General features: G+C 36.6%; 6 protein-coding genes across 8 annotated transcripts; 5 read left to right on the top strand and 1 right to left on the bottom strand.

Moving 5' to 3' along the window:
• LOC18594056 (ankyrin repeat-containing protein At5g02620) lies at nt 247-2,726 on the top strand. 2 transcript variants are annotated; one of them, XM_018124505.1, is made up of 3 exons: nt 247-370; nt 585-1,159; nt 1,499-2,726. In XM_018124505.1, the coding sequence occupies exons 2-3, from the start codon at nt 665-667 to the stop codon at nt 2,345-2,347; spliced, it is 1,344 nt and encodes a 447-aa protein (XP_017979994.1). In that variant the 5' UTR covers nt 247-370; nt 585-664; the 3' UTR covers nt 2,348-2,726. The 2 variants fall into 2 exon arrangements, with proteins under 2 accessions (XP_017979994.1, XP_017979993.1); XM_018124504.1 differs by lacking the exon at nt 247-370 and having other exon boundaries at nt 378-1,159.
• On the top strand, nt 3,901-6,616 carry LOC18594055 (ankyrin repeat-containing protein At5g02620). Of its 2 annotated transcripts, none has more exons than XM_007021505.2 (3): nt 3,901-4,147; nt 4,266-4,863; nt 5,613-6,616. In XM_007021505.2, exons 2-3 carry the CDS (start codon nt 4,267-4,269, stop codon nt 6,411-6,413), a joined length of 1,398 nt encoding a protein of 465 aa, XP_007021567.2. In that variant the 5' UTR covers nt 3,901-4,147; nt 4,266; the 3' UTR covers nt 6,414-6,616. The 2 variants fall into 2 exon arrangements, with proteins under 2 accessions (XP_007021567.2, XP_017979995.1); XM_018124506.1 differs by having other exon boundaries at nt 3,920-4,150.
• Nucleotides 6,675-14,147, top strand: LOC18594054 (26S proteasome non-ATPase regulatory subunit 5). The gene is made up of 16 exons (XM_007021504.2): nt 6,675-7,056; nt 7,359-7,467; nt 7,832-7,894; nt 8,261-8,364; nt 9,554-9,620; nt 9,735-9,806; nt 10,204-10,365; nt 10,454-10,524; nt 10,656-10,753; nt 11,104-11,211; nt 11,752-11,849; nt 12,610-12,747; nt 13,019-13,066; nt 13,145-13,259; nt 13,534-13,631; nt 13,869-14,147. The coding sequence occupies exons 1-16, from the start codon at nt 6,920-6,922 to the stop codon at nt 13,953-13,955; spliced, it is 1,575 nt and encodes a 524-aa protein (XP_007021566.2). The 5' UTR covers nt 6,675-6,919; the 3' UTR covers nt 13,956-14,147.
• LOC18594053 (30S ribosomal protein S20, chloroplastic) lies at nt 14,347-17,350 on the top strand. The gene is made up of 3 exons (XM_007021501.2): nt 14,347-14,747; nt 15,253-15,422; nt 16,851-17,350. Exons 1-3 carry the CDS (start codon nt 14,570-14,572, stop codon nt 17,082-17,084), a joined length of 582 nt encoding a protein of 193 aa, XP_007021563.2. The 5' UTR covers nt 14,347-14,569; the 3' UTR covers nt 17,085-17,350.
• Nucleotides 17,783-19,306, top strand: LOC18594052. Its single transcript, XM_007021500.2, has 3 exons — nt 17,783-18,038; nt 18,207-18,298; nt 18,722-19,306. The coding sequence occupies exons 1-3, from the start codon at nt 17,882-17,884 to the stop codon at nt 18,971-18,973; spliced, it is 501 nt and encodes a 166-aa protein (XP_007021562.1). The 5' UTR covers nt 17,783-17,881; the 3' UTR covers nt 18,974-19,306.
• LOC18594051 (putative pentatricopeptide repeat-containing protein At3g15200) lies at nt 19,266-21,227 on the bottom strand. The gene has a single exon (XM_007021499.2). It carries the CDS (start codon nt 21,167-21,169, stop codon nt 19,565-19,567), a length of 1,605 nt encoding a protein of 534 aa, XP_007021561.2. The 5' UTR covers nt 21,170-21,227; the 3' UTR covers nt 19,266-19,564.

Here is a 26,212-nt window from a genome sequence, read left to right as displayed (position 1 = left end):
GTGGCATCAAATTATAAGAGGGGTATTAAACGGTGCACAAAACAGGGGCAGACGATTTGTATTCGGAAGGGACCGGGATGGAACAACAATCAACGACTTCCTATTGCCTTCTGTTTTGATGCAGACAAGTATAATTGTTTTGTCTGAAGTTGACAACGATGTTCCTTTGGTTCAACTTTTACTAGGTTTACTTCACTTTCATCAGAAGTTTACACCGATGTTTCCTTCGTCTTGCCAGAAAGAAATTTAGCCTATAAATAATGGTTATGGGAAGCAAAGCACAGGACGGGGCCGGGCCCTACTTCACTTTCATCAGCAAACTACACCGCTGTTTCTTTCATCTGAGAAAGAGAGCAGTAAAAGAAATGAGGTAAGGTTCCTAGAAATTAACAAGGTTTTAAGGCTATAAATTCACAATAGGTTCCTCTGCGGAGCCAAGCCTTGCTAATTGGTGATAGGCCATTCACTTCCATATTTCTATATTCTGGTCAATTCTCTAAGTCTTATATCCATATTCCTTGCTTTACTTCCAACATTTCAAGAATTTTCAAGCGTCTTTACAATGAACGATCGCTTGATTCAAGCCTCTCAGGTGGGTGATATAGATGCCTTGTATGAACTAATTCGGGAGGAGGAGGATGTTTTGAGGCCGATTGACGAGAAAATGTTCGTAGATTCTCCTCTACACATAGCAGCTTCTTCTGGGCAAAGTCGTTTTGCGATGGAGATGATTAACTTGATGCCTTCCTTTACTAAAAAGTTAAACAAGTCAGGGCTTAGCCCCATGCACCTTGCCCTCTTAAATGGTTATTTCGAGTTGGTGTCTTTATTTGTGCATGCTGATCCTGGTCTTGTTCGTGTCAAAGGAAGAGGGGGTTTGACCCCTTTGCATTATGCTACCAAGCACGGAAACATCCATCTTATGGTTTACTTTCTTCTAGCTTGCCCGGAGTCTATTGAAGATGTGACGGTTCGAGGTGAGACTGTCTTGCACATTGCTGTTAAAACAAACATGTTAGAGGCTCTTGAAGTTCTCATCGGATGGTTGCAGAGAGTCTGTCACAAAGATGCCTTAGATTGGAAAAAATTCATTCCGAATTGGAGGGATGAGCAAGGAAACGCTGCACTGGATATTGCAGTATCCAATATGCAAATTCAGGCATGTTCGTATACTTGTGCATTTTTTTTAGTTTGTGAAACTAATCAGGATTCTAGCTTTGATCCTCCTCTTGGAACAAAAATATGGCTACTTTACAAAATTGCTCACAATTAATCAAGAAAAACTAACTCTGTGGCATGAACAATAATAGCAAAACTAGAAAGCATGGTAGGAGACTAGGAGTTGATATTTATATACCAACAAACTGATTAGAAAATGCATTTTTATATATTTGATCTTTTCTTTTTTTTCTAATTTCTTTCTCTCTTTTTTTCCCTTCTTGCAATAATAATTATTTTCTCTTCCATGAATCGGGGTTCTTGTGTACGATTCATACAGGCCATTCAATTGTTAGCTGAAATAAAGGCTAAGAACAGTAAAGGTGAAGATGCTTCACAGATCTTGCAAGGTCAAACCCAATTGGATAGAAGAGAAGTTCTTAAAATGCTAAGGCGCAGCACTTCAGTTGTAAAAGCTTCATCAATTCAAAGTACTGAGAGGCTTACTGCTGTCTTAAGATCAAAGACACGGTTTCAAGAAAGATTTGCGATATATATCGCACGTTGTAGAATGAGAATCTCTGACGATGTAATTAATGCTTTGCTCGTGGTCGCTGGGCTGATACTAGCAGCCACCTACCAAACTATATACAATCCCCCTGGTAGTGTTCATCAGGACAATATTGGTGCCATCAAAACCAATGTTACAAATAGCAGTACTGGTGGAGGACCATTACGCGATGTTGAAGCAGGAACAGTCATCATGAGTGGAGGCGACTTCACTCTTTTCTCAGTGTGCAACAGTTTAACCCTTTATCTTGCGTTGAACGTAATTAGTCTTCTCGTACCAGATGACTTTTTTGGACGTACACTGAAATTGCTACTATCGTGGTTGGCATTGTGCTATTATGTGTCGATTCTTATCATATCCCCATCTTCCAGTGTCGCTCCCGTAATATGTACTATATTGGCTTGGTTATTATTTTCTATTGTTTACAACATTTTATCGGTATACAGTAGGAAATTCTGTGCTTTTCAAAAAAAGAAACAGATGGAACTTCAGCAACTGATCCGGTTCTACGACGCAAAGCTGTGCCCTGAAGAACTTTTATCAGCTGAAGTTCAGAGACGTGGAGCCGCTGCTGCCCCCGGTGAAGAGACATGTCCAGAAATAAATCCGTCAGCATGATGTGGTTGCATTAAAGAAAACCTGGCTCGCTTTGATTATCTCAAAATAACTGATATTCCTCCCTGTCGTTCATCATATATATATATACTGAGACACTAATTTTTGGAAGCAAAATTGAACTTTCACTTGATATCTACTAGTCTGACTGGGAGCAACAGTCACAGTAATAACAATTTCCAGTTTTTTTTCAGAATGTGTTTTTTTGGTAGGATATTTCAGGAAGTGGTTGCGAAGGACTATAATTACTTTGTTACATCATAATATTTGGAACAAATGCCAAACAAATATCAAGATCTTGGCGGTGGTCACTGGTCAGATGATCTGAATTCAACATTTGAAATGTAAAGTTTACCCCACAAAACTACAAATCATTGTTAGATTGAGCATAAACAAGTTGAATGCAATATGGTTTGGCAAAGGTTAGTAGCCAAAATTAGCTATTGGCATTTTATGAAAATTTGATTCCCTCTATAAATTGGCGAACTTGTGAGAAAACTGTAAAGCAATCTTTCCTCCAATTATATTTCTCAATTTTGCTAATTGCTTGCTTCAATTGTGCTATATGTACAAAAACATGCATGACTGCATGTCAAACCTTATGCTACACCTACTGCCCCCTCATACAATTATCTCAATTGCTTTCTCTCTCGACTTCTTCTGGGTAACAATCTTGTCCAAAACACTTACAATCCTTTCTTTTCTTTTCTTTTTTGATATTTTCATAAAATATCGAGTTGCATTAAGTTAACTTTTTAAGACAAACATAATACAAGGTAAACTCAACTTATCACTTCAAATCTTTTCATCTCTACTGCTTTTTTCTAAGTTCAAAGCACTTGGCATTGGTGTTTGTTTACTTTTAGTCATAGCTGTGACTTTTCTTCTGTATTTCTTCTTTTGAATAATAATTTCTATTCGTTTGCTACGTGTTTCTTGCTTCCCCTGTTTTTCTGTATTATTTTCAAATCTCTCTTTCATCCCAATCATTGCTGTTTAATCATATGAAACCAATATCAAAGATAACCAATTAATCAACCAATTGGAAAATTCAAAGTCAAAGATGGAGTATGACTTTTTATTCAAAGTTGAATTTGAATGGGTTAATGGACTATTTTTGAATTTGAAAACTCAAAGTCAAAGATGGAGTATGACTTTTTATTTTTGTTGGCAAGAGACCGTTCGAAGTTTAATTACTTAGAGTTGACTTTCTTGGCTTGCTTAGCTAAGCAACTAGACAGATCCATGGTTATACAAGTAGACTGAAGTGTTGAAAATTTCTATTAATTATATTATTAACAATACTAATAAAATTATCATTATTATTTTAATTATAACACTATTTTAAAAAAAAATTTTGAATCCATATTTAAAAAATGATGGGTACTGAGTTTTGTTTTCCACATAAAGAGCAGAAGAGACCAGTTAAGGAAATAAGTGAGTCCTGAAATCTTATAATCTCCTGAGACCACATTTTTAACTTCAACTCATGACTGCTAAAATACTATAACTTGCATTAATTACTAATTGACAGGGAAAGTCCTGGCAAAAAACTTAGACCAATGGACATGACAAAGTCAAATGTGATGTCAGGTTTCATTTTCCCATGAAGTCTTGGCCGGTGTTCCCTTCATTCATCTTGCGTTTGGTTTGACAAGCTTCACTTTCATCAGAAGTGAGAAAGATACAAGCAAAAGAAACGAGTTTCCTTTTGCTTGTCTCTGAAGTTGCTAAAATTTAACGTGGCAGATGATTTGAAGTCATAAAGTTGCGATTTAAGGTCCTCCGCAGACCCAAGCCCAGGTAGTTATTATCAGTCTTTTCTCTTCCATATTTCTTTATTCTGATCAGTTCTCCATGTTTTATGTTCTTATTCCTTGCTTTACTTCCAATTTTGTGAGAATTCTCAAACTGTCTTTAGAATGGATGATCGCTTGATTAAGGCCTCTCAAGTGGGTGATATAGATGCCTTGTATGAACTAATTTGGGAAGATGATAATGTTTTGAAGCGGATTGACGAGAAAATGTTTGTAGATTCTCCTCTACATATAGCAGCTTCGTTTGGACAAACTCGTTTTGCAATGGAGATGATGAACTTGATACCTTCCTTTAGCAAAAAATTGAACAAGTCTGGGTTTAGCCCCATGCACCTTGCCCTCATCAATGGGCATTTCGAGTTGGTGTCTTTATTTCTACACGCTGATGCTGGTCTAGTTCGTGTCAAAGGAAGAGGGGGCTTGACCCCTTTACATTATGCTATCAAGAATGGGAACCTCAATTTCGTGGCTAAATTCCTATTAGCTTGCCCAGAGTCTATTGAAGATGTGACGGTTCGAGGTGAGACTGTTTTGCACATTGCCATTAAATCAGACATGTTACAAGCTCTTGAAGTTCTGGTAAGATGGTTTCAGAGAATTTGCCACAAAGATGCCTTAGATTGGTTGGAATTCATTCCAAATTGGAAGGACGAGGAAGGAAACACTGCATTGGACATTGCAGTATCCAATAGTCAAATTCAGGCATGTCTTATACTTCTGCAATTTTTTTTTTTTAATTTCGTGAAATTGGGATTCTAGATTGGATCCTCATCTTGGAAGAAAAACATGGCTACTTTACATAATTGCATGATCTATCAACAATTTTTTGTTTTTTAGAAAGGTGTGGTAATTTCATTACTGAAAGTGGCACCAGAGTATAGGATCTAGCCCCAAAAGGTTCCAAGCTGAGCTCCCTTCACCCTGGGTCATGATACAGAAATTAGCCATCCAGACAGGCTTTATACACAAAATCCTCCCAAACAGGCTTACGCCACCAAACCCATAAGATAAGCGTCCCCTAACATGCATCAATTCAACCTCAATTAGCTAGGATCCAGTAAGAATGAGAAACAGAGGCTGGGAAATGTTCTGTTTCTGTGTCTTGCATGGTCCTGGCTACCCATGATTTCAGTTAACCAATAAATCAATACCCATTCAGAAACACACTCAACTATAAGTCTTTGTTCAACAACCATGCAAAGTAAAGACCCATTGCCACATGATCTATCAACTAACATCACCATTAATTAAGACAAACTAACTCAGTGGCATGGACAATCATAGCAACAACTAGAAAGCATAGCAAGAGTTTATATTTATATACCAACAAAATTTATTCTTCTACGGATTAGAATATGTTTTTTTTATATATATTTGATCTTTTTTTTTCCTTTTGCAGTAATAATTAATTTCTCTTCCATAAATCGGTGTTTTTGTGCACGATCATGCAGGCCATTAAGTTGTTAGCTGAAATAAATGCAAAGAATTGTAAAGGTGCAAAGGCTTCACAGATCCTGCAACTGCAAAACCAATCGCATAGAAGAGTAGTTCTTCAAATGCTAAGGCGCCGCACTGCAGTTGTAACAGCTTCATCAATTGAAAGAACTGAAAGGCTTACTGGTTTCTTAAGATCAAAGACATGGTTTGGTGTAAGATTAGCAGTGTATATCAAACGCTATAGAATGAGAATCTCAGGCGATGTATTCAGCGCTACGCTAGTGGTTGCTGGGCTGATTCTAGCAGCTACCTTCCAAATTATATACAATCCTCCTGGTAGTTTTCGTCAGTACAATAATGACGCCATCAACACCAATGTTACAAATAATAGGACTGATGGAGGACCATCGCCGGGTGCTGCAGCAGGGACGGCCACCATGATTGGAACATTCCAAACTTTCTTAGTGTACCTGACCCTTTATTTTGCAGCCACCATAATTGGTCTTCTCGTACCAGATGGCTTGTTTGGGATCACACTGGCAGCGCTACTACTTTACTTGTCATGCTATTCGATGTCGCTTGCTGGTATATCCCCATATACAAGAGGAGCTGACTTTACATGTCTTTCATTGTGTTTTATAGCTTTTGCCTTCCTCATAATTCATTCGTTAGGAAAGACAGAACTTCACCGACTCATCTGCTTTTACAATGCAAAGAAGTGCCCTCGAGAACCTATAGCAGCTGAAGTTCAAGGAAATGAAGCTGCTGCTGCCCCCGGTGAAGAGACAGGTCCAGAAAAAATTCTGTCAGCTTAATGTGGTGGCATTAAACAGAACTTAGCTAGCTTTGATTACCTGAAAATTACAGATATTCCTCCTTGCCATTCATCATATTTTGAGACACTTAATGTTCAGAAGTAAATATTGAACTTTCACTTGATATCTAGTCTTCTGACTAAGAGCTACAGTCACTGTATAATAACAATTTCCAGTTATTTCAATAAGTGGTTGCATTTCAATAGTGAATGTCAAACTTCAATTCATTAAAGAAAGAGATATTTACCTTGTTAAAAAAAGAAAGAAAGGAAAAGTAAAGAGGAGAGCAGAAAAGAAGCGACCGCTATTCCCAGTGACTTGGCTTGGCTCTTGACCGTGTTGGCCTTAAGGTATTTTGGGCACGCGTCATCACTAAAGAAGCCCATGTTTCACTAACGTTTCTGCCACGCGGCTCCGTACACTTTTGCTCTGCCAGTCTCTTTCTTCTTTTTTGTTTCTCTGTCACCGCCACTTGACTCAACAAAGAAATCCAAAGCTACACAGCCATGGATGAAGAGTTCTCTGTAGACGATCCGACTCACTTGCTGGACTCAGCTTCTGAGTTCGCTCATCACCCTGGTGTTCAAAACGACGCCACCACAAAAGATTTTCTTGACCGTTTCCCTCTCCCTGTCATCATCAGGTACCCAGCCCCCTTTTGACTCTTTTTTATTCCCCTTTTTACTTCACTTAAATTTATTTTGGGGTCATTTTTTTTATTAATTTGGGTATTTCTGGATATTCCTGGATATTTCTTTAATGGGAATTTCAAGTTTAGCAATACTAAATGTTTATATATGTGATGCAAACTATAAACTTTGTTGCGTTGAGGTTGTTTTCATGAGAAAAGGAATCACTTTTCATAGTGGGAATTGGTTTTAGCTTAATGGGTTTTAAGTTTTCAACTTAAATATTGGGCTTTAACTTTTACTAACTCTTTTGCAGTGCTTTGCAAACCAAAGCTGATGTGCCTGGCCTGGAAAATACTCTGGCTGATTGTTTGGAAAGGGTTTTTAAGACCAAGTATGGTGGCTCACTCATTCCACAATACATGGTATGCATTTCGTCTTTAGTAAATTAATTGCTTGTTTGTCACTTGTAGTGAGCTATTGATTAGATTAAAATTTAATGTTCATTGTTGTGTTGCCTTGGGCGAATGAAAACCTTTGGATAGTATTAGTGTTAGGAAAATTTTCTGACATTTTGAAGATAGGGTCGAGTTGTTAGCAATTATTACTTGGTATTTGATGTTTTAGTTTTGAATACTTCAAAATGAGCGCAGTTTTTGACATGTTTTAAAAATCTTGAATAACTTAATCTGGAGCAGCATTTGAACAGTTCAGATTGTATAGTCTCTTCATTATCTATGCTTGTAAATCTACAATGAGATTGAAGCTATATCTTTGCTGTTTCTTCAGCCGTTCCTTCAAGTTGGCCTTAAGGCAGATTCTCAAATGGTTCGTTGTTTGGCATGCAAAACGGTATGTGCACAATCCCTCTAAATATTGTTCATTTATTTCTTTTATAGTTTTTTCACTTACTAAGTTGAATTCTTATGTAAAAGATTTCCTCCTTGTAGCTGTGCTAAGAATCAAATGTCTATAAAAGTTATGTCCTAGTGGTTCCTGCACAACTGTTATTTCCATGTCCCTTATGAGATTTTTCTTTTAGGGATGGAAGGGACTGGCAGATGTTAAGATTTGCCAAGCAGAATAAGAATGTTGCTTGATTTGTTGTAACTAATATGGCCGTGGGACTCTATGAGCAAAGCAGGACATGTGTGTTGAGACAAAATTAATATACCATTGCAAACTAACATTTCTTTGAATGTTGACAACTTCATCCAGGTTTCATCCTTTTTAGAGAACTTTGATGACAAATCTATATCTGCCATACAGCTGATTATTGACTATGATCTATATCCACTCTTACTGGACTGCCTAATTTATGGGTAAGAATCTAACACTGTGTGCCTTGAAAACTAGGCCTTCCGTTGTTTGTGATTTATCTTCTTTTTTGCAAGAAATTCGTCATATTCCCTGTTTTCTTGTCATTTTCTGCATGTGAGTGTTGACAAATTTTAAAGTTGATGTATGAATGGAAAATCTGGTTATGAATTATTGGCTAGAGGCATACCCTTTTTTCGTGTTCATTGGACCCGAGAATCTGCCATGGCTGGTTGACATATGGACCCTCTTAGTGTGTGATTACAAAAAATTTGTTCATTCTTTTTGGGTGGGCAATCAATAAGTTTTGTACATGTCATCCAAGTCTCTTATCTGTGATGTTTCCGTGAACTTGATGATTTCGGCGATTTCAAACTGTATAGGATTGTGTTTGGTTGTTCTTCTCTGCTAATCTTCTTTTTGCTTTCTAATTTGACGACTTGTTTCAAGGAGTAGATGACAAATTCTTGAAAAATTCGATGATATACAATGGAATTGAATGTGTAATTTTGTATGCTGTGTGAGGGGATAATGGTGTGAAGAATATTGTCACCCTACTGCTTTCTTTTGCCTCGTAAATTTTGCTACTAAAGATATTTTTGCACTGCTCCTGGGAGTTGGCAATTATTCAAAGTAGTTTGAAGAGCATAACCACTGAGTTGATAGGAGTTATCTAACTGTATTTTTTACCTATCAAATTGTATTAACAATAAGGATTCTGAAAATACTTCTACTTAAGCTTATTTTTTCCCTATCAAATTGTATTAACAATAAGGATTCTGAAAATACTTCTGCACCCCTCTGTGAGATGGGTAATTGCACAACAACCTGGAAACTATATAAACAAACCTGTAAGAAGGAAATACGCTTTTATATTCTTTTGCACCTGTCCTGTGGAGGATAAAAGACTGTTCTAGATTTTTTACAGGGAAAAAAAGGAAAAATGTTCTAGATTTGAGCACTAAAATCTGGTATATGCTGAAGTCATTTGCTGCAGTTGACAGAGGGAGGTGGGAGGATGAAGATAGGGAGAGTGGGTGGTGGAAGAACGTGCTAGCTATCTTTTAGCATTTCTATTATTTGTCTAAAGATTGCTTGGTGCTTGTATGCCAACTATATTATTGCTTTTAATGTCCATTTAGTTGTTTGAAAGCATTTTTTTGCATACGATAATGTTAAGTTACTCACCTGTAGCAATGAACAAGTTGCAACTGCTGCAATTGATGCAATCAAGAACTTAGCTCGGTTTCCTGAAGGCATGGTAAGGACTTGATTTTCAATTACTTTCTCTGTGGGGTTAAGATTTTATTAATGCATCAAATTGTTATAGTTTCAGTTTACTCATGGTTTTCAATTTTTGTGAAACTTTATGGAGAGCATCATCTTTCCAGCTAACATAAATGAAGTTGCGCATCTTGGGAACTTAGCATCACGATGTTCATCATTGGTATGATATATTCTGTTATGTGCTGTTTGACTTTTTTCATTTTTGGTCTCATGGGTCTTCCCTGTTGGTTTCAAAATCTTTTTCCTATATTTATGGGCATATTATTGAAAAACTATCAGTTGATCAGTCAATTCCTTTACTTTACTAGGTGATATTGTAGCTTCTTTTGACTGTATCAACATCAAAAAGATGTCTGAATTTTTGTTTATTTTGAGAAAGATACTCTTTGTCGATGTCTATCTTGAAGGATTTTACTTCTATCATTTTTAAATGTTTGCAGTAGCTAGAAGTTTGAAGTCCCTGCTAAACACTTGTAAAATTTTACATATTATGTGGTTCACAATCATATATGCTCTCTGGAAATTTACTTGTAGTTGTATTCCCAATCTTATTTCAGGGACGTGCACGGGTTTTATCATTGATAGTGAAGTTATTCTCTATTTCCAGCTCTGTAGCTTCAGTAATATACAATTCAAATTTGCTCAGTTTATTGGAGGCAGAAATCAGGAATTCAAATGATACCCTTGTAACCCTAAGTTCTTTGGAGCTCTTGTATGAGGTTAGCAATTTACCCCCCACCCCCACCCCAAAACACACGTCATTCTATGTGCATTTGTGTATGAAATATTGACTAGACAGATATGCAGTTGACTGAGATCCAGCATGGTACAGAGTTCTTGTCTAGGACCACCCTTCAATTACTTCATTCTATAATCAGGTACGTATTTGAGGATTAATTGTTTCCCAATCTGTTTTTCTTTTCTTTTTTTTTTTTCCTTTTACAAAAACAATTGTTACTTTCTTTACGACCAGTTTTTCCTTGTTTTTTCTGTAACCCCTATTTTATAGCAACTCATCAATGGAAGGAATTCTAAGATCAAGAGCAATGATGATAAGTGGAAGGCTTTTATCCAAGGAGAACATATACATGTTTGTTGATGAACTGAGTAAGGCTTATGCCTCGGAGTTCTGAACTTACTTTCACGTAGAATTAAGCACTGCTCGAAGTGTAAAAGACTGAACTTGCAATTATTGCTATTATTTTTAATGTTTTTCTTGTGTTCATTGGATTTGCATGTGATTATATATTTAGGCCTTTTAATCCTCGGTACTGTAGACAATATTGTGTTAGCACCTTGCACCCACCTGTAGGTTTCCCAAGTTTGACTTTCACAGTGCTGGTACAAGAAAAGTGATAACCAAGTTTAAAAGGAAAAATCGTGTTGAGAATTGACCTGGATTTTTATGCATATGGATATGTGATTTTCTTAAGGTTTCTTTTTCTTTCTATATTCAGGTGCCAAAGGTGTGATTTCAGCCATTGATGTGAGACTTGGCCTATTGGACAGTCAAGATAAAGATGAATGTGAATCTGCACTTGAAGCCCTTGGACAAATAGGATCGTGTAAGTATTTGATTAGGCTATGCAATTGCAAATGACTACCATCTGATTTAGTAATTTGCTTCGGTAATAGTCTTTCATATTGTCACTAGTTCACTTCGAATTTATTCCTATTCTTACTATGTTCTTAAGAATTTGTTCAGTTTGCTTTATGTTGGATCTAGTTTCTATTTGATTATTTAATTTCCCTATATGGTTTTAACAAAAAAGGTTCATTCAATTACTTGTCACGTGTATAGACACCTGCCCCAAAGCACATGCTCCATGTTATAATAACATGGGTTTGGTTTAGGGTACATTGTGGTCTTATATCATGGTTGGGCTTCACCATCTATTGTCAATTGGTTTTAAGTTGGAGGCTTAACATACTTTATCATGTCTTTAACAAACTGGTTGAATGTACATTGCACATTTGGTTTTTATTGGAAAAAAATCCCAAGATAGGGACTATAAGAAGAACTTGTCCAGCATGTTTAATAATCTTGAAATGATTATTGTTTATATCTGGTTTCTTCCTCGCCAACTACTTTCTGATGCTTTTAGCAATCCAAGGAGCTGTGTTACTACTGTCAAGTTTTCCGCCTGCTGCAAGGCATATAGTTCATGCTGCATTTGATCGGCAAGGACGTTGTAAACAGCTGGTAAGCATATTAAATTCTTTTGCTTTTTGAATGTCTATTTTAATTTCTTATATTTCATTTTGCCTGATATGCTTCAGTGCACATAACGAATTAGTCTGAAGGCTCTTTGAATCAGTTGATTAAGAACAGAAAACACATCATTAATACAACTATGCACATGATTCTATGTTATCCTGATTTGTGATATTTTGGTGGATTCGTCAACAACCTGACTTAATGTAGAGGTCGTTAAACCAGTACAAATCTGTTCATAAATAACCTCCCAATTGTCCATCAGCTGTCCTAAACTATCTAGATTAATTTACCCATCAGCATGCATGACTGTTTCTCTATGATCTTGGAGGTTCAAATTAGAGGACATATGTGTGAATAAGGATTTTTTTTAATATTTATTTTAGTTTCATTATTAACGGACATTTAGCCATTCCCTTGCCCTTGTTTTCTTGACCATTAACTTTGTTTGTCTTCCAGATATTTGTATGGTCCTTTTAGCCATAACCTGTGTTGCTTCTTCTTGGAGCTTGAGAAATGTTGCACCCTAATATTTAAAATGTCCAAGGAGTTCACTGGAAATAGTGGTTTTCATTGGGCTGATTCCCTTTTGTCAGAACATGAAAATTAGATGTAACTTGTATAAATTATGACTGAACTGGCAAATTATGTCTTGAAATTGATCTTTTATGGAGCGTGTTCTACATAAGAACCTTACAGATTGCATCTTCACTTTAATATTTCTGAGGGATTTTATATTACAATTCAGGCTGCATTACATGCATTGGCGAATGTCACGGGAGAAAACCGGCCTGAGGATAGTGTTATCTTAAGCGGTGATGCAGAAGAAAGCCTTCGACGTTTGATCTATGAAGTAGCATCAGAAAGTTCAAAGCTGACACCATCTGTAAGCAATTTTTTGAGTATTATCTCTTTTTTGGTACCTTTATTTTCAAGGACATTGTTTCATGTCAGTCCCTTGACTGTGATCAATACTTATTTAGTAGGCATAAGAAAAAAGTTACCATGTTTTCTTCTCTAAGGTACTAGTGGTATGTCTTTGTTTTGTATGATGAAATGTTTCATGAAAGCCAATTATAATCATTCACAGCGCAGCTTCACTGATATTTTCCAAAAAAGAAAAGCTTTATTAACTTCTGTTTTTGCGTGATTGGCAGGGTCTTTTCCTATCAGTTCTTCAACAGGCTGCAGAATTTCGTCTGGCAGTGAGTTATTCTTCTCAACAATTAATCTAAATTCCATTCATCAAGAAATTAACATGGTATTGCTTTTGCTGATAACAGGGGCACAGAGTGATAACAGGGTTAGTAGCTCGAGCTTGGTGCCTGATGGAGATTTGCTCAAAACAGGAGATAATAAACATGGTGACTGATCCAGCTACTGAAACTACAAAAATAGGTAAATTTCTTTTGGCATCATAAAAGATTACCTCCTTGCTTTTCCAAATTGAATGTGAAGGTCTAATCATAGTGTCTTCTTTCTTTTGAACAACCCTAGCTTTCATATACATCCAAAATTTGATTGATCATTATTTCTTGTCTAACCTTCTAAGCATTAAAAAAAAAAAAAATCCGAAACGTCCATGTATCCTGTTTTGTGTTGTTATTTGTGTTTGACATTGTCTATGCTTGACTTATGGAAGTGACAATTTACCTCTTTTTATTTTATTCAGGTATGGAGGCTAGATATAAATGTTGCAAGGCAATCCACAGAGCATTCATGTCAAGTAAACTTGTTAGCGACCCTGCGCTTTCTGGTATAGCTGGGAAGGTTAGTCATAAACTGATGTGTATCCTGCCTCCATTTTCTTCTGCATTTCAGTACTGTCAACTGTTAATCAATGGCATGACACTTAACTTTTACGGTGCTGTGAAAAGAGACCCCAAATTCATACGAAGTGATGTGCTTTGCTGACCGTACTTTATACCCTTTTCATAACATATTGTATATGGCAATCATTATACCTTGTATGACATATTTCAATTCTTTTCCTTTCTACTCTTGCAGTTGCAAGAAGCTGTTCAAAGAGGTCCATATCTGACAAGAAAACATACTGAAGCAGCTCCGGTAGTAATGACAGCTGAAAGATTTTAAGGTTCTTGCAAGCACATTGGGTTTACATCATGGGGCTTCTTATAGACAAAAGCCTTTGTCATCTTTGAGATAATCACTGTTTCTTTACGTGAAAAAGAACTTGTAAATTTTACCAAACTGCTTGCACTTAATAATTTACTATGTTCCATGAGATATATCAGAATATGTGAAAAGAGTTTTCAAAACCTCACACATCAAGTACATTCTTTTTATTCGAGAAAAGAAGATTCGAATGTGTTTATTTACGAATCAAATATTCGGTATTATAAACATTTACTTTTTCTTGAAAATAAATATTTTTTGAATAATTTAAAAATTATGACTTCTAATTTGTGGAATCAAATTATAATATACAAATTATATTATAACGAAAATCAAACTAAACCAAACTGAAATAATTTGGGTCGATTTTATTTTTTGGTCTGGGACCGAACAGCATCAAAGACCTGCAAAACGACGGTGTTTTGAGAGGGCAGCAGGGGGAAAGTAGGAACCATAAAAAATCCACACAAGCTTTCCCTCTCCTGCCTATGGATATTGGATAAGCAAAATAGCCGGAAGAAACATATAGCTCAAATTTCATTTTGGTAAGAGAGACAGAAAGGGGGAAAGAGATGGCGAGTGCAGTTAACTGTTGCTTGTCTTCTTCCTGCTTCACTCTTCAATCTAAGCTCAAAAGCCTTTCACTCAGAAACAGCGCCGACTCTTCTTCTTATGCTTTGCATCAAAATTCCAGTGCTTTTAAGACTCTCAGTTTCTCCAACAACCTCTCTCACAATTTCTTCTCCAAAGGTAACCCCTTTTCTCTTTTATTTTCATGTTATCATGTTTTATGCAATACCCATTTCTCTTTTTGTTTTGTAGATGTGAAAATACGGTGAAAGTTCTATAACTATTTTAGTTCTCAGCTGATGGGTCATTAAAAGTTTGGGGGGGAAAAGGGGGGGAAAAAAGAGCATTGCTTGTTTACGCAACTTTCTTCTTATCATTTCATTGCAACACACTAAATTCTTGGATGTAGTTGACATGTTTAAGTTTCTGTTTCTAGGTTTGTTGGCATTTGCAAACCCCATTTAAGCCCTTTACTTGTTTTATGCTAGATGTTCTTGGCAGTTCAATCGAGCTTGTTGCAAATTCAGTGATTTTTTGCTATTGTATAAATGTAGTTTTGGTCCCCCATTTTTTTTTTTTTGTTAATGAATAATCAAAATTTAGATGATGAATTAAGCTTTTTGTGGAAATTGAGGTTATGAGTTTTGAGTTGTGTGGTGTATTTTTGGTGGGGTTTCTGTTTCAGGTAGTCTGTCTATTAGCACAATGACTCAGAATCCCATTCGTCGAACTGTTGTTTGTGAGGCTGCACCAAAAAAGAAGGCTGATTCTGCTGCTAAGAGAGCTCGTCAGGCTGAGAAAAGGCGAATTTACAATAAAGCAAGGAAATCTGAAGTAAGAACCCGGATGAAGAAGGTACTTATCCGTGGAATTTATTTCTCTGATTGCTTAACACTGGTTATTTTTATTGTGCTTATAGGATTGTAGGAATGCTGAGTTTTGGAATTTTATGTATCCTAAGGTTCTCTCACATGCTCTCTTATTACATCAACCATCCATGCCATTTAGAGTGGATTAAAGATGAAATAATAAAGAAGGCAAAACTGTACTTGTAGTTGAAAGGAATTACTCTATTCATTGAATTGGACAATAACTAATTGCTGAGTCTGGAATTTGACTGTACTAATATTATAGAGTAAGAAGAGACTCTGATTTCTGTAGCATGAATGAATTTCTTTGCAACCATTTTTTGTTATATCACTTTGATATGGATGAACCTTTTGTACTACTTGGGCATTATGTAAAATTTGATGGAAAGATTTTGTTGGTCTGTGCTTTACCGAACATAATTGAACATTAAGGTTCTCCTAATTATCCTATATATTGTGGTTTATATCTGGATTAATGACAAAGATAGAAAAGAGGATTCAAGTTGGGGGCTCATGATGTATTAAGGCCTTTTCCTTTGATGGCATCCCTAGTAGTGAATGATCTAAAAATTGAGAACGTATGTTCTATAATTTAAACTTTCTTTCGCTTTGAGTTGAGAGCTACCACTTAAGACTGTGTGGAAAAAAGAACCCAATATTTCTGGCAATTCCACAAGGTTCTTATGACAATATTTTGGAGTTTAAATTCAGCTAATCTAGGCCACAAACATATGCAAGTTTCACTCTTTGCAGAATAGATTAGCTTATTTGTAATGGTTTTTATATATCTCTTAATGGAGTTATTGAACCAAAAGTTAATCTTGCTGGATAATTTTTTTCCATGTCAATGAAGTATGTGTGATACTAATATGTTTAGTGGTCATTGCTTATCTCAAATCCAAAATATTTGATCTGCCAATTTGACTATCTGTGGTTCTCATTAATGGATGGTACTCTGCACGTTGATTAGGCTGAAGGAGCATTGCTGAAATTAGAGGCCAGGGGAAGGAATGGATGAATGTGTAACAGTTTTAGTGTTTAGAAGAGTTTGGTAGTGCTATGCAGCCTATGTAACTGGAAATTACAAGCAGAAACAATATCATATCTGTTACTTGCTGGGGAATGGACACCAGCCCAGATATGTTTTCTCATTTTTTTCTCCTCAATGTAATTTTCCTGTAGTGTGGAATGTAAGCAAACCTTAGGAAAGAGATATCGTGCCCTCTATCTGCAGCTTTGTTCCTTTCAATGCCTTTATTATCATCTTCTGGCACTTTTAGTGGTGTAATGTGCAGTAAATTGGTAGAAGTAAGCAACTTGGGCAAAGTTCTGATTAAATGTGCTTTGTAGCCTGTTCTAAGAGGATTCATAATGTTCCATGAAGTGCCTGCTGACTTTTGTTCTTTTTCTCAAGGTTTTGGAGGCACTGGATGTACTGAGGAAAAAACCTGATGCACAAGCTGAAGAAATCTTCTCAATTGAGAAACTAATTGCTGAGGCATACTCAGTGATCGATAAAGCGGTAAAAGTGGGAACACTGCATAGGAACACTGGAGCACGCAGAAAGTCACGTCTTGCTAGGAGAAAGAAGGCTGTAGAGATACACCATGGCTGGTATACCCCTGCTCCAGCAGGAAATGCCGCATAGTTGACTGATGAGCACGTTGAGAAATCATTCTTTCGTTTCTTGGGCAGATAACCCAAACTGTTATTTTTTGTTATACCATCTTCTGCTTTGTTGCTTAAATGCATTTCTCCTTAATACATTTTATCCTCTCTCTAACTTGACTGAAGATCATGTTATGTTGAGTTTGTAAATTTTCTGGACATTGCCAACACTTCTGCATTGAGCCAACATGTCCGGTTGTATCTTCCAGAATCTGTCTCACTAAGCATTCCCTCTCTCTGTTTCAATGAACTTGCTCAAGAACTAAGTTGTACTACTGCAACCAGGATTCTCAAAAATCTGAATGGCATGAGCACGGCAAAGCATAATGTGGTATGAATCATATCCTTCAAGAGTAACAATTCAACATGCTTGGTCTTATGAGAACATAATAAATATTCTTTTTTTGATGGCTAATGGACATTCTTAAGTTGCCCGAAATTTCCCTTTTTGTCCTTAAACTCCATCATGCCAGACCAATATCTAGTGAACAATAATTTATAAATAAATAAATAAAAGGCCTGCAAATGAAAATCTAGCTCTGTTTGTCCTTCTTAGAGTATTGGGGATCACCTGACTACTGCTAATCTTTCAGTTTCAAGACCTTCCCCTCCATCAGGCCTTATATTTAATTGGATTCTTGTCCTGGGTGATCCAAGGAATCCCAAAAGGTAATTCCTAGATTTAGACCTGGATTCTTTTCGACAATTCAGGTAGTCAACAATATTTTCTACATTTTCCCATAGAGAGACAGTGAGACAAACAAGAGAAATAGAAAGATGGCGACCTCTGCTATCTCATCTCTCTTTGATCTTGCTTATGCTTGCCAACCAAGAAATCTCCAACTCAACAACTTCCCTTCTTGTCACCTCAAGCTTGCACCTTCAAGGTCTCCCAGCTTCACCGCAAATCTCTCTCATAGTTTCTTCTCCAAAGGTATAACCTTTACCCAAAAAAAAAACAACGTAACCCGTATCCATCAACTCTCTCCTGGGTCTTTTTGTTTTTTAAAAATCTTGACTGGAGGTTGTTTTCTTACGTTTTTATGGCGATTAGAAGGGTTCAAAATGTTAAAAATGTAACTTGGGTCTTTGTTGATTGTAGGATGTCTGTCCATGACCACATTTCAGAGGTCATATCATTATACTGTTGTTGGCATGGCCAGAAGATACGCTTCCAATTCTTCCCTGAGAAAGGTACCACCTTTCAGCAATTTGATGCTTTGGTGCTTCGTTTTCCATCATCAAATTTATTGGTTTCTTGATTCTGATCTTTAGAATGTTCTGGTGATGTAAAGCGATCGGTTTCCAACTTCTCTCTTATATGTAGAGGTATTTGGGCCTGGAAGAGTAGAATAGCATATTAATAAAAGAAGGAAAAAGAAGAATGTTGAGGAAGTCATGATTTGAACTTCAAGCATGCTTTTGATGGTTGCTGAATGTTTGCAGACTTAGCATATATTACTAATGTGACCAATTGTTCCTCTTGGATGATGAAGTTCTCTGTACAATTTATGCTTTCGATGTTTAAATTCCATGTTTTCCTTTCATAGGAAAGTATGGGAACTGTTTTAACCATTTTCGAGTTTGCCAAAATATATGATGTGATTTTGATTGCAGAAATTGAGTAGAAAAAAGGGTGGTGATAGAGGAAAGAAGAATAAGAGGAGGAGGAAGAGAACCAATAAGAGGAAGGGGAGGGAGGGGAAGAAGAAGAAGAGGAAGGAATTCAAAGTTGTCAGGCTTGTCTCAGCTGCTGGGACAGGTGTTTTCTATGCCAAGAAGAAGAGTAGGCAGATTAAGGAAAAGCTTAAATTCCGTAAATATGACCCTCAAGTGAAGCAGCATGTTCTGTTTGAAGAGGTGAAATGAATTGTCTGTGGAGGTCTCTTAGGTTAGATCTGTCCATCTCAAAAACTTATGAGGATCAATACAAGTTCTGCTAATTCTAGGTACTTGAGAATTTAGACAAGCAAGAATGGACAGAGTTATCCTTCATGCCATTTGTTTTGTACATTCATTTTTGTCCCTATCAAGGCAATTGCATATTGTCTTCATGTATAAATTTATACATGTCTAGTGCTGTCTTGCATATTAACAATTTCACAACTTTGTGTTTAACATGAAATGGACCTTTGGAAAGACCTTGATTGATGGTAGTAACTTGAGCTCAAAGAAGTTAAAGGAGGTTTCCAATTGTTTCAAGTTCTTTGTGACAAATATCACTTTCTCTTAGACAAGATTAAATCTCGAAGAAGTTAAGAATAAGCAAATGAGTAAAACATGATAGTGCATAAGCCCAAGCAACCGAAGGTTAAAATATTATCCTTTGAAATTGGGTGAAAGTATATGGGTTCTCTTCAACGATAGTCTTTAAGGATTGGCACGGCACTGATAGACAAGAAACACCAACCTCCTCTGGGTTTCCATTAGTAACCTAATGGTTCAATTCTAAAACAAGCGTTACCCAGTTCTCTTCTCCTTTCTCCTTTTAGACCTAGGCCTAAGTGATTTGCCATTTTTCCCTGGTTCTTTCCTTTCTTTTTCACCTTCTTGCTCTTTCAACTTGTCCTTCATGGCATTCACCAGAATCTCAGTCCTTGGTTCTGGCACCATTCCTTTAGATGTCATCTCATTAAAATAGCTCAAAGCATCCTCAATGCTTCCCTTGTCATACAGACCATGAATCATTATAGTGTAAGAACGCCGGTCAGGTCCCAAACCACTTTTCTCCATCTCATCCCATGTGCATCTAACTCTCTCTTCATGACCCCACTTCATGTACAACTTCAAGATCAAATTGTACGTATCACCTGACATGTTGCAACCATATCTCTCCATCCTCTCCAAAACACCAGGAACTTCCTCTGGTTTCTTCAATGACTTGAGCAAGTAATTGAAAGTTACATCATTTGGCAAACACCCTCCCTTCTCTTCCATCTCATCCAAAATCTCATACACCTTTTCCATCCTCCGAATCTTGCATAGGTGCTTGATAAGTGAGTTGTAAGTTACAACATTCGGGACACAACCTCTCTCCCCCATCTCCCTAAACAATTCCAAAGCCTCTGGAATCCTCTTCTTGAAGCAAAGAGCATCAATAACACAATTACAAATCACCACATCAGGGTCACACCCTTCCTCCCACATTCCTCGAAACAACTTCATTGCAGTACCTAACTTCCCCTTCTTTGTCAACGCATTTATAAAAGTCCCATACGTAAACAAATCCGGCTTACATTTCGACTCAATTATATCCTTCCAAAACCTGCGAGCCTCATGTACATTCCCTAAAACACACCATCCATTGAGAATAATATTCATTGTCTTAATATCATAACCAAACTCTCTCCTCTTCGATTGATACAAAGTTTCCGCGAATTCAACATGCTTATACCTACATAAACACATCAAAAGAACTTGAAACGCAACCACATCATCCTTGAATCCGAATTCTTTCCTCCTATTAAACACCCCCATCGCATCCTCCACCTTATCTGCAGCAGCATATCTATGAAGCAAAATCTTAAAAGTCCCCTCATTGACAAGTCCTTCTCTTTCGAGCATTTCATCAAACACTTTCCTTAGCTCTTCGAAACGATGCATTTTCCCAAGAACGTCCAGAATTTCATTGTAAACATCAAAACCAAGTGAATTTTCACCTTTCTTAGACACCCATTGGAAGAAAACGTGAGCTAGTTTCCAATCAGACCGGTTCCGCCTAACCAAATCCAAGGCCAAACCCTCTGTCATTGTAACCTCACATTGATCAAGAGCTTGCTCAATCTCCTCTATTGAGCTATTTCTATGGTTATTTAAAATGTTTTGGAGTTCCAAAACATATTTTCCATCTGGGAATTGCTGAAAGTCAATGCTTTCACCAGAACTAGCAAATGAACGAAAAAAAGGAAGCTTCTTAATAGTACCCAGAAAATGAAAGGTCGGATTTGTGGCTTGGTTTCGAGGGATTGGGGTGAAATGAAAATAGGATATCGGGAATTTGAATTTCCGGTGGATGGTTCCCCGGGAAAGGGAATTTAACGATCGGCATTTGAATATGGGGCGCATTGTTGAGGAATGAAAATGAGGGAGGGAATTTTATATGCAATATGAATACGATATGGAGTTGAAGTAAGTTTGGTTTAAGATTATCAATCTCATGTTTTAATTATATCAGTACAATTAAGACATAAAAATCTATCAAACACGTTTAATTTATTAAAGAGCGGTTTAAAACATGTTAAGTTTTAAATTGATTAAAATTTTAGATCTTATTTGATTATGATTTTTGTTTGTGTATAATATTGAGTAGTTGTATGGTTTTAAACTTCTTATTCTACATCGAGTCATAATCAAATTCTACTTTGAACTTTTATACTATAAAAGTGGATCTCTAGGTTTTAGAATTACAAGTAGTGCTTTGAGGGCTATAGAGAAGAAACACCTTGTAACTACGTGGAGTTAAAGTGGTTTGGGTGAATGTTCTTGGGAGGTTATTGAGAAAGAGTATGCAAGGGATTTTTGGTTGGTTTGGGGAACCATAGAGGTCAATTTATTGTATTTTAATTTCTCAATAATAGAAAGAACAGTTTCACTCCGTAAACGTAGGCAAGAGGCCGAACCATGTAAATTCTTATATTTTTTATGTTTGCTTAATTTCTCTGAGTTTTATCTTTGTTAATTTTTGGGTAATTTTCACAATAAACTGGTATCAGAGCTTCGGGTTCAGTAAATTCAAGATTCAATAAGGATGTCGAAAGTTACTAGTTCTACGAATTTTTCAATTGAGAAATTTGATGGGAAGACTAGTTTCACGCAGTGGTAAAGAATGATGAAAGATCTCCTTTTGTAGCAAGGTTTAATGCGCCCCTTACTAGGAAAGAAGGAAGAGCAATCAGATGACATGAAGGATGTTGAATGGGAAAAGTTAGAGCAAATGTGTGTGAGCACTATTCGGCTTTGCATTGGAGATAACGTATTTAACCATGTTATTGATGAAGATTCTGCTTCAAGATTATGGGTAAAGTTAGAGAAGATTTACTTGGCGAAAAGTCTTTCCAACAAGTTGCAGCTTAAGCGAAAGTTGTATCGCTTGAAGATGGAGGAGAATGGAGACCTCATGAAGCATATGAATGAATTCGATGGGTTCATTGATCAGTTGAAAAAGGCTAATGTTAGGGTGGAGGAAAAGGAAAAGGCACTGTTGTTCCTGGCTTCGCTCCTAGACTCCAATGAGGTATTTATGAAATCTCTGATATGTGGGATGGATACAATAACGTTGAACAAGCACAAGCAATATTAATGTCTCGTGAAGCCCGAAAGAAAAGTAAGGAAGGGGATAGAGATCCAAGTGGCTTGGCATTGGTAACTGAGGTTCGTAAGAAGAAGTCAACCGGTAAGGGATCTAAGGGTGGCAAGTCTAAATCCAACAATGTTCAGTGCTTTCAATGCAAAGGGTATGGACATATTAAAAGGGATTGTCCTACAAAAAGGGATGAAAGTAACGAGAACAAAAGTGAGTGTGCTTTCATTGCTGAAAGTGATGATTGTGATGTCTTTACAATATCAGAAAATATGGATGTAAATTCTTATTGGTATTTAAATTCTGCTTCTGTTACTCACATATGTTATCAAAAAGATTGTTTTGATTTACTTCAAAAATGGGTGGTCGGGAATTTGACTTTAGGTAATAAGTCAATAGTGAAGGTCATAGGTCTTGGAGTGGTGAAAATCAAAATATTTGATGGAGCTATGCGCTCTTTGGGTGGTGTGGCCTATGTCCCAAAGATGCGTAAGAATCTAATATCATTGAGCCTGTTAGACTCGAAAGGGTATGGATATTCTGCTTGTGATGGAGTGGTAAAAGTCACACAAGGCGACATGGTCCTCATGAGGGGGAATTTGCATAATGGCTTGTATCGTCTAGAATGTGAGGCCTCAAAAGGATGGGAACAGTGCACAGGAGATGATAGCTACCAAAGTGAGATTTCATTTGCCAATAAGGTGATGAAAGGTTCCCATGGTGTAGACAATGGTGAAAGGACGAAAAATCTTGCCAGTAGTGAATTGGAATGGTCGTCGAGGTCCCTTTTCGAAGTCAATTAGTGCCATTGGCTTGACGGCTACACAGGTGCATTGGCCGTTTTGTGGAATTGAGTGTTGGACCATGCTTGATTCGGTATGTGTAGTCGTGGTAATTATAAAGGCCAATGATTTGGAAAGTCTTATGCTTTGAGAGTTGTTCAAGGTGTTGGAAAGTAGGTGGAGTTAGGAAGTTGCAATCAAGTACGACTGGTGGAAGAGGTTTAAGGAGTTTGAATTCAAGTCAAAGGTGGACATTTGTTAAGTTTTAGGTTGACTAAATTTCTAGATCTTATTTAATTAGGATTCTTGTTTGTGTACAACATTGAGTAGTTGTATGGTTTTAAACTTCTTATTCCACATCGAATCTTAATCACATTCTACTTTGGACTTTTATACTATAAAAGTGAATCTCTAAGCTTTAGAATTGCAAGTAGTGCTTTGAGAGCTATAGAGAGAGAACACCTTGTAACTCTATCTTTTGCTCTAGGTGGAGCTAGAATGGTTTGGGTGAGTGTTCTTGGGAGGTTATTGAGAAAGAGTATGTAAGGGATCTTGGGTTGGTTTGGAAAACCATAGAGGTCAATTTATTGTACTTTAATTTCTAAATAATAAAAAGAACAGTTTCACTCCGTGGACATAGGCAAGAGGCCAAACCACGTAAATTCTTATGTTTTTTCTATTTGCTTAATTTCTCTAGGTTTTATCTTTGTTGATTCTTGGATAATTTCCACAACAAAACATGTTTAATTAATCATGTTATCCAATATTCGTATAATTTATGACTTGTTTAATTAATTACGTAAACATATTTACCTAACACATTTGTAACTCAATTATGACTCATTTAAATCTTCTTACAAATATTTTTTTTTTTTAATTGTAGTTTATGTTGAAACTAGTAGATTTTATTATGTTTTATCGAGATTGAATAGTATAGAAACAAATGAGTTATCCAAGATAAAAGGTATGCACTGGCCAAACACGGCTTTCCTGGCCTTAAAGGTGACATGGGCCTTTTATTTATCAGGATTACTCAGGTGGCTTTAAACAATTCATGTTTGGCCAGTGCATGCATCGGTACTGTTGAGGCCACACTTAATACAAGAACAGTAGTAGTCACACTTTTTTCAAACTACACTATGGCCTTGTATGATCCTAACATACTTTCAACTCTAAAAGTTCATATTCAAATCGTAAGGCCTCAACAAGTGCCTTCATCCATCATAGCTACTCTTTACTACCAAATGGTTTATAGGGTTCAAGACCATGCATTTAATCTTTTCAAGCTTCAGACTAATTCAGATGATGCATTAGTTCTAACCATAAATACAACACAGGCTCCCATTTGCTCATTTGTCCTTAAAAGAATTCCAAAAAATGATTTGGCTAAACTTCTTCTTGAAAAATGGGTGACCAATTACGACAAACTACAAAAAGCCCTTAAAAGAATTCCAAAAAATGATTTGGCTAAACTTTTTCCTGAAAAATGGGTGAACAATTACGACAAACTACAAAAAGCCACAACTTCTATTCAATCCACAGAAACCCATTTCACCAAAAGAGCAGACGAAATAGTTGAAATCAAATTTGATCACTCTCATTTGAAATAACCATCAACACCACCAATTTTCCCACCATGTTCATGATCAGGCCAACAGAATGTGAACCTGGCCCAGAACAAAAGTTGATCCAGAGTTTTAATTACAAAGGGAGTCCTATATTTCACTTTACAGACCCACTCACTTGGCAGTGTCCATGGGATATTAACTGTAATTGTGAAGGATACCAAGAAGAAAGCCTGAAAGCAAATTACGAACTAGATAGAGAATCCAGAAAAGGTTAAAAAAAAAGTCAAGATGTTCTGACCAAGAAATGTACAAGAGATTCCAAGATAGAAATCCCTCAGTCGGACCTTTAGGAGAAGACAAAGGAAAGTACTAGTATTTGGTCAAATACTCTCCCCCAAAATGGACAACATCAAAACTACCACCATTAAAACCAATTCCTCAAGTGCAACCACCTCAAAATTCCCAAAAACCTATCATTCTTTCCTATAAAAAAATCCAAAAATGGGTACAGAAGGAAAATTATGCCCAATGAGTTCAGATTCCACAATTGATCCCCTAAGTTTGCATGTTTCAATCCTTAAATCCCTCTTATGATCATGATTTTCCTCCACTTAAGTAATTGACAGAAAAAAATTTAAACATACACCTAAGATCTTAGCTCCACTCCAAACAGATGCAATGGGGAAACCAACCAAAATGAGTGCAACAGAAGCAACATTAAATTGGAAAACTGCAAATTTAATTGCTCAAAATTCTCTCTTAAAGGAATCAACCAAAAAGTCAACATTATCTAGGATAAAATGTAAAAAGTTGAAGACAAGGTTAATGAAAATACTAAAATTGCTAATGAAATGATCAAACTTCTCCAAAATAGGCTCAAACAAGTCTCTAGAGAAGTCCCAGAATAAGGTGTTCCATTCTAGTTGTGCAAAGAGCAAAAAGAAATAGAAACATAGAAGCTCAAGTCCCAGATCAAGCATCTCCAAGAAACTAGAAGAATTCCATCATCAAATCAAAATGACCCATTTAGATTGACCACGCGAACTTTGTTGGCACCAAAAGAACCACCGATAACAAGAATTGATTTTCCACCTCTTTCATCAGAAGTTACTTTCTTTGACCTTTACAAAAAGCTCAAAAAACAGAAAGAAGAAGAGGAAAGACAGAAAAAGAAAAAAGAATCAAAAGATGTTCTTGATCCAGAAAACATATCTAAAAAAGCCTAAAGGAAAATACCAATGCTAGAAGAGTCCACAACTCCACAATCAAGGCAAAGATCAGGGATTGTCATTAAAGAACAAGAAGAGCCAAAAACAACGATGATCAAGATTGACAACTCTCTCAATTTTTCTTTTTAAAGAATACACCGAGAATACTATGCCAAAAATATTCTAAACTCAAGCAGTCCCAGAAGACGACCAAACTCTTTTGACACTTCAAAACATTCCTCAGGTGAGAA

This window comes from Theobroma cacao, chromosome 7, assembly GCF_000208745.1.
Source record: "Theobroma cacao cultivar B97-61/B2 chromosome 7, Criollo_cocoa_genome_V2, whole genome shotgun sequence".
In the NCBI taxonomy this organism is placed as follows: Eukaryota; Viridiplantae; Streptophyta; class Magnoliopsida; order Malvales; family Malvaceae; genus Theobroma; species Theobroma cacao.
The sequence above is the reverse complement of the archived record's forward strand: the minus strand, read 5'-3'. Positions and strand labels throughout refer to the sequence as shown.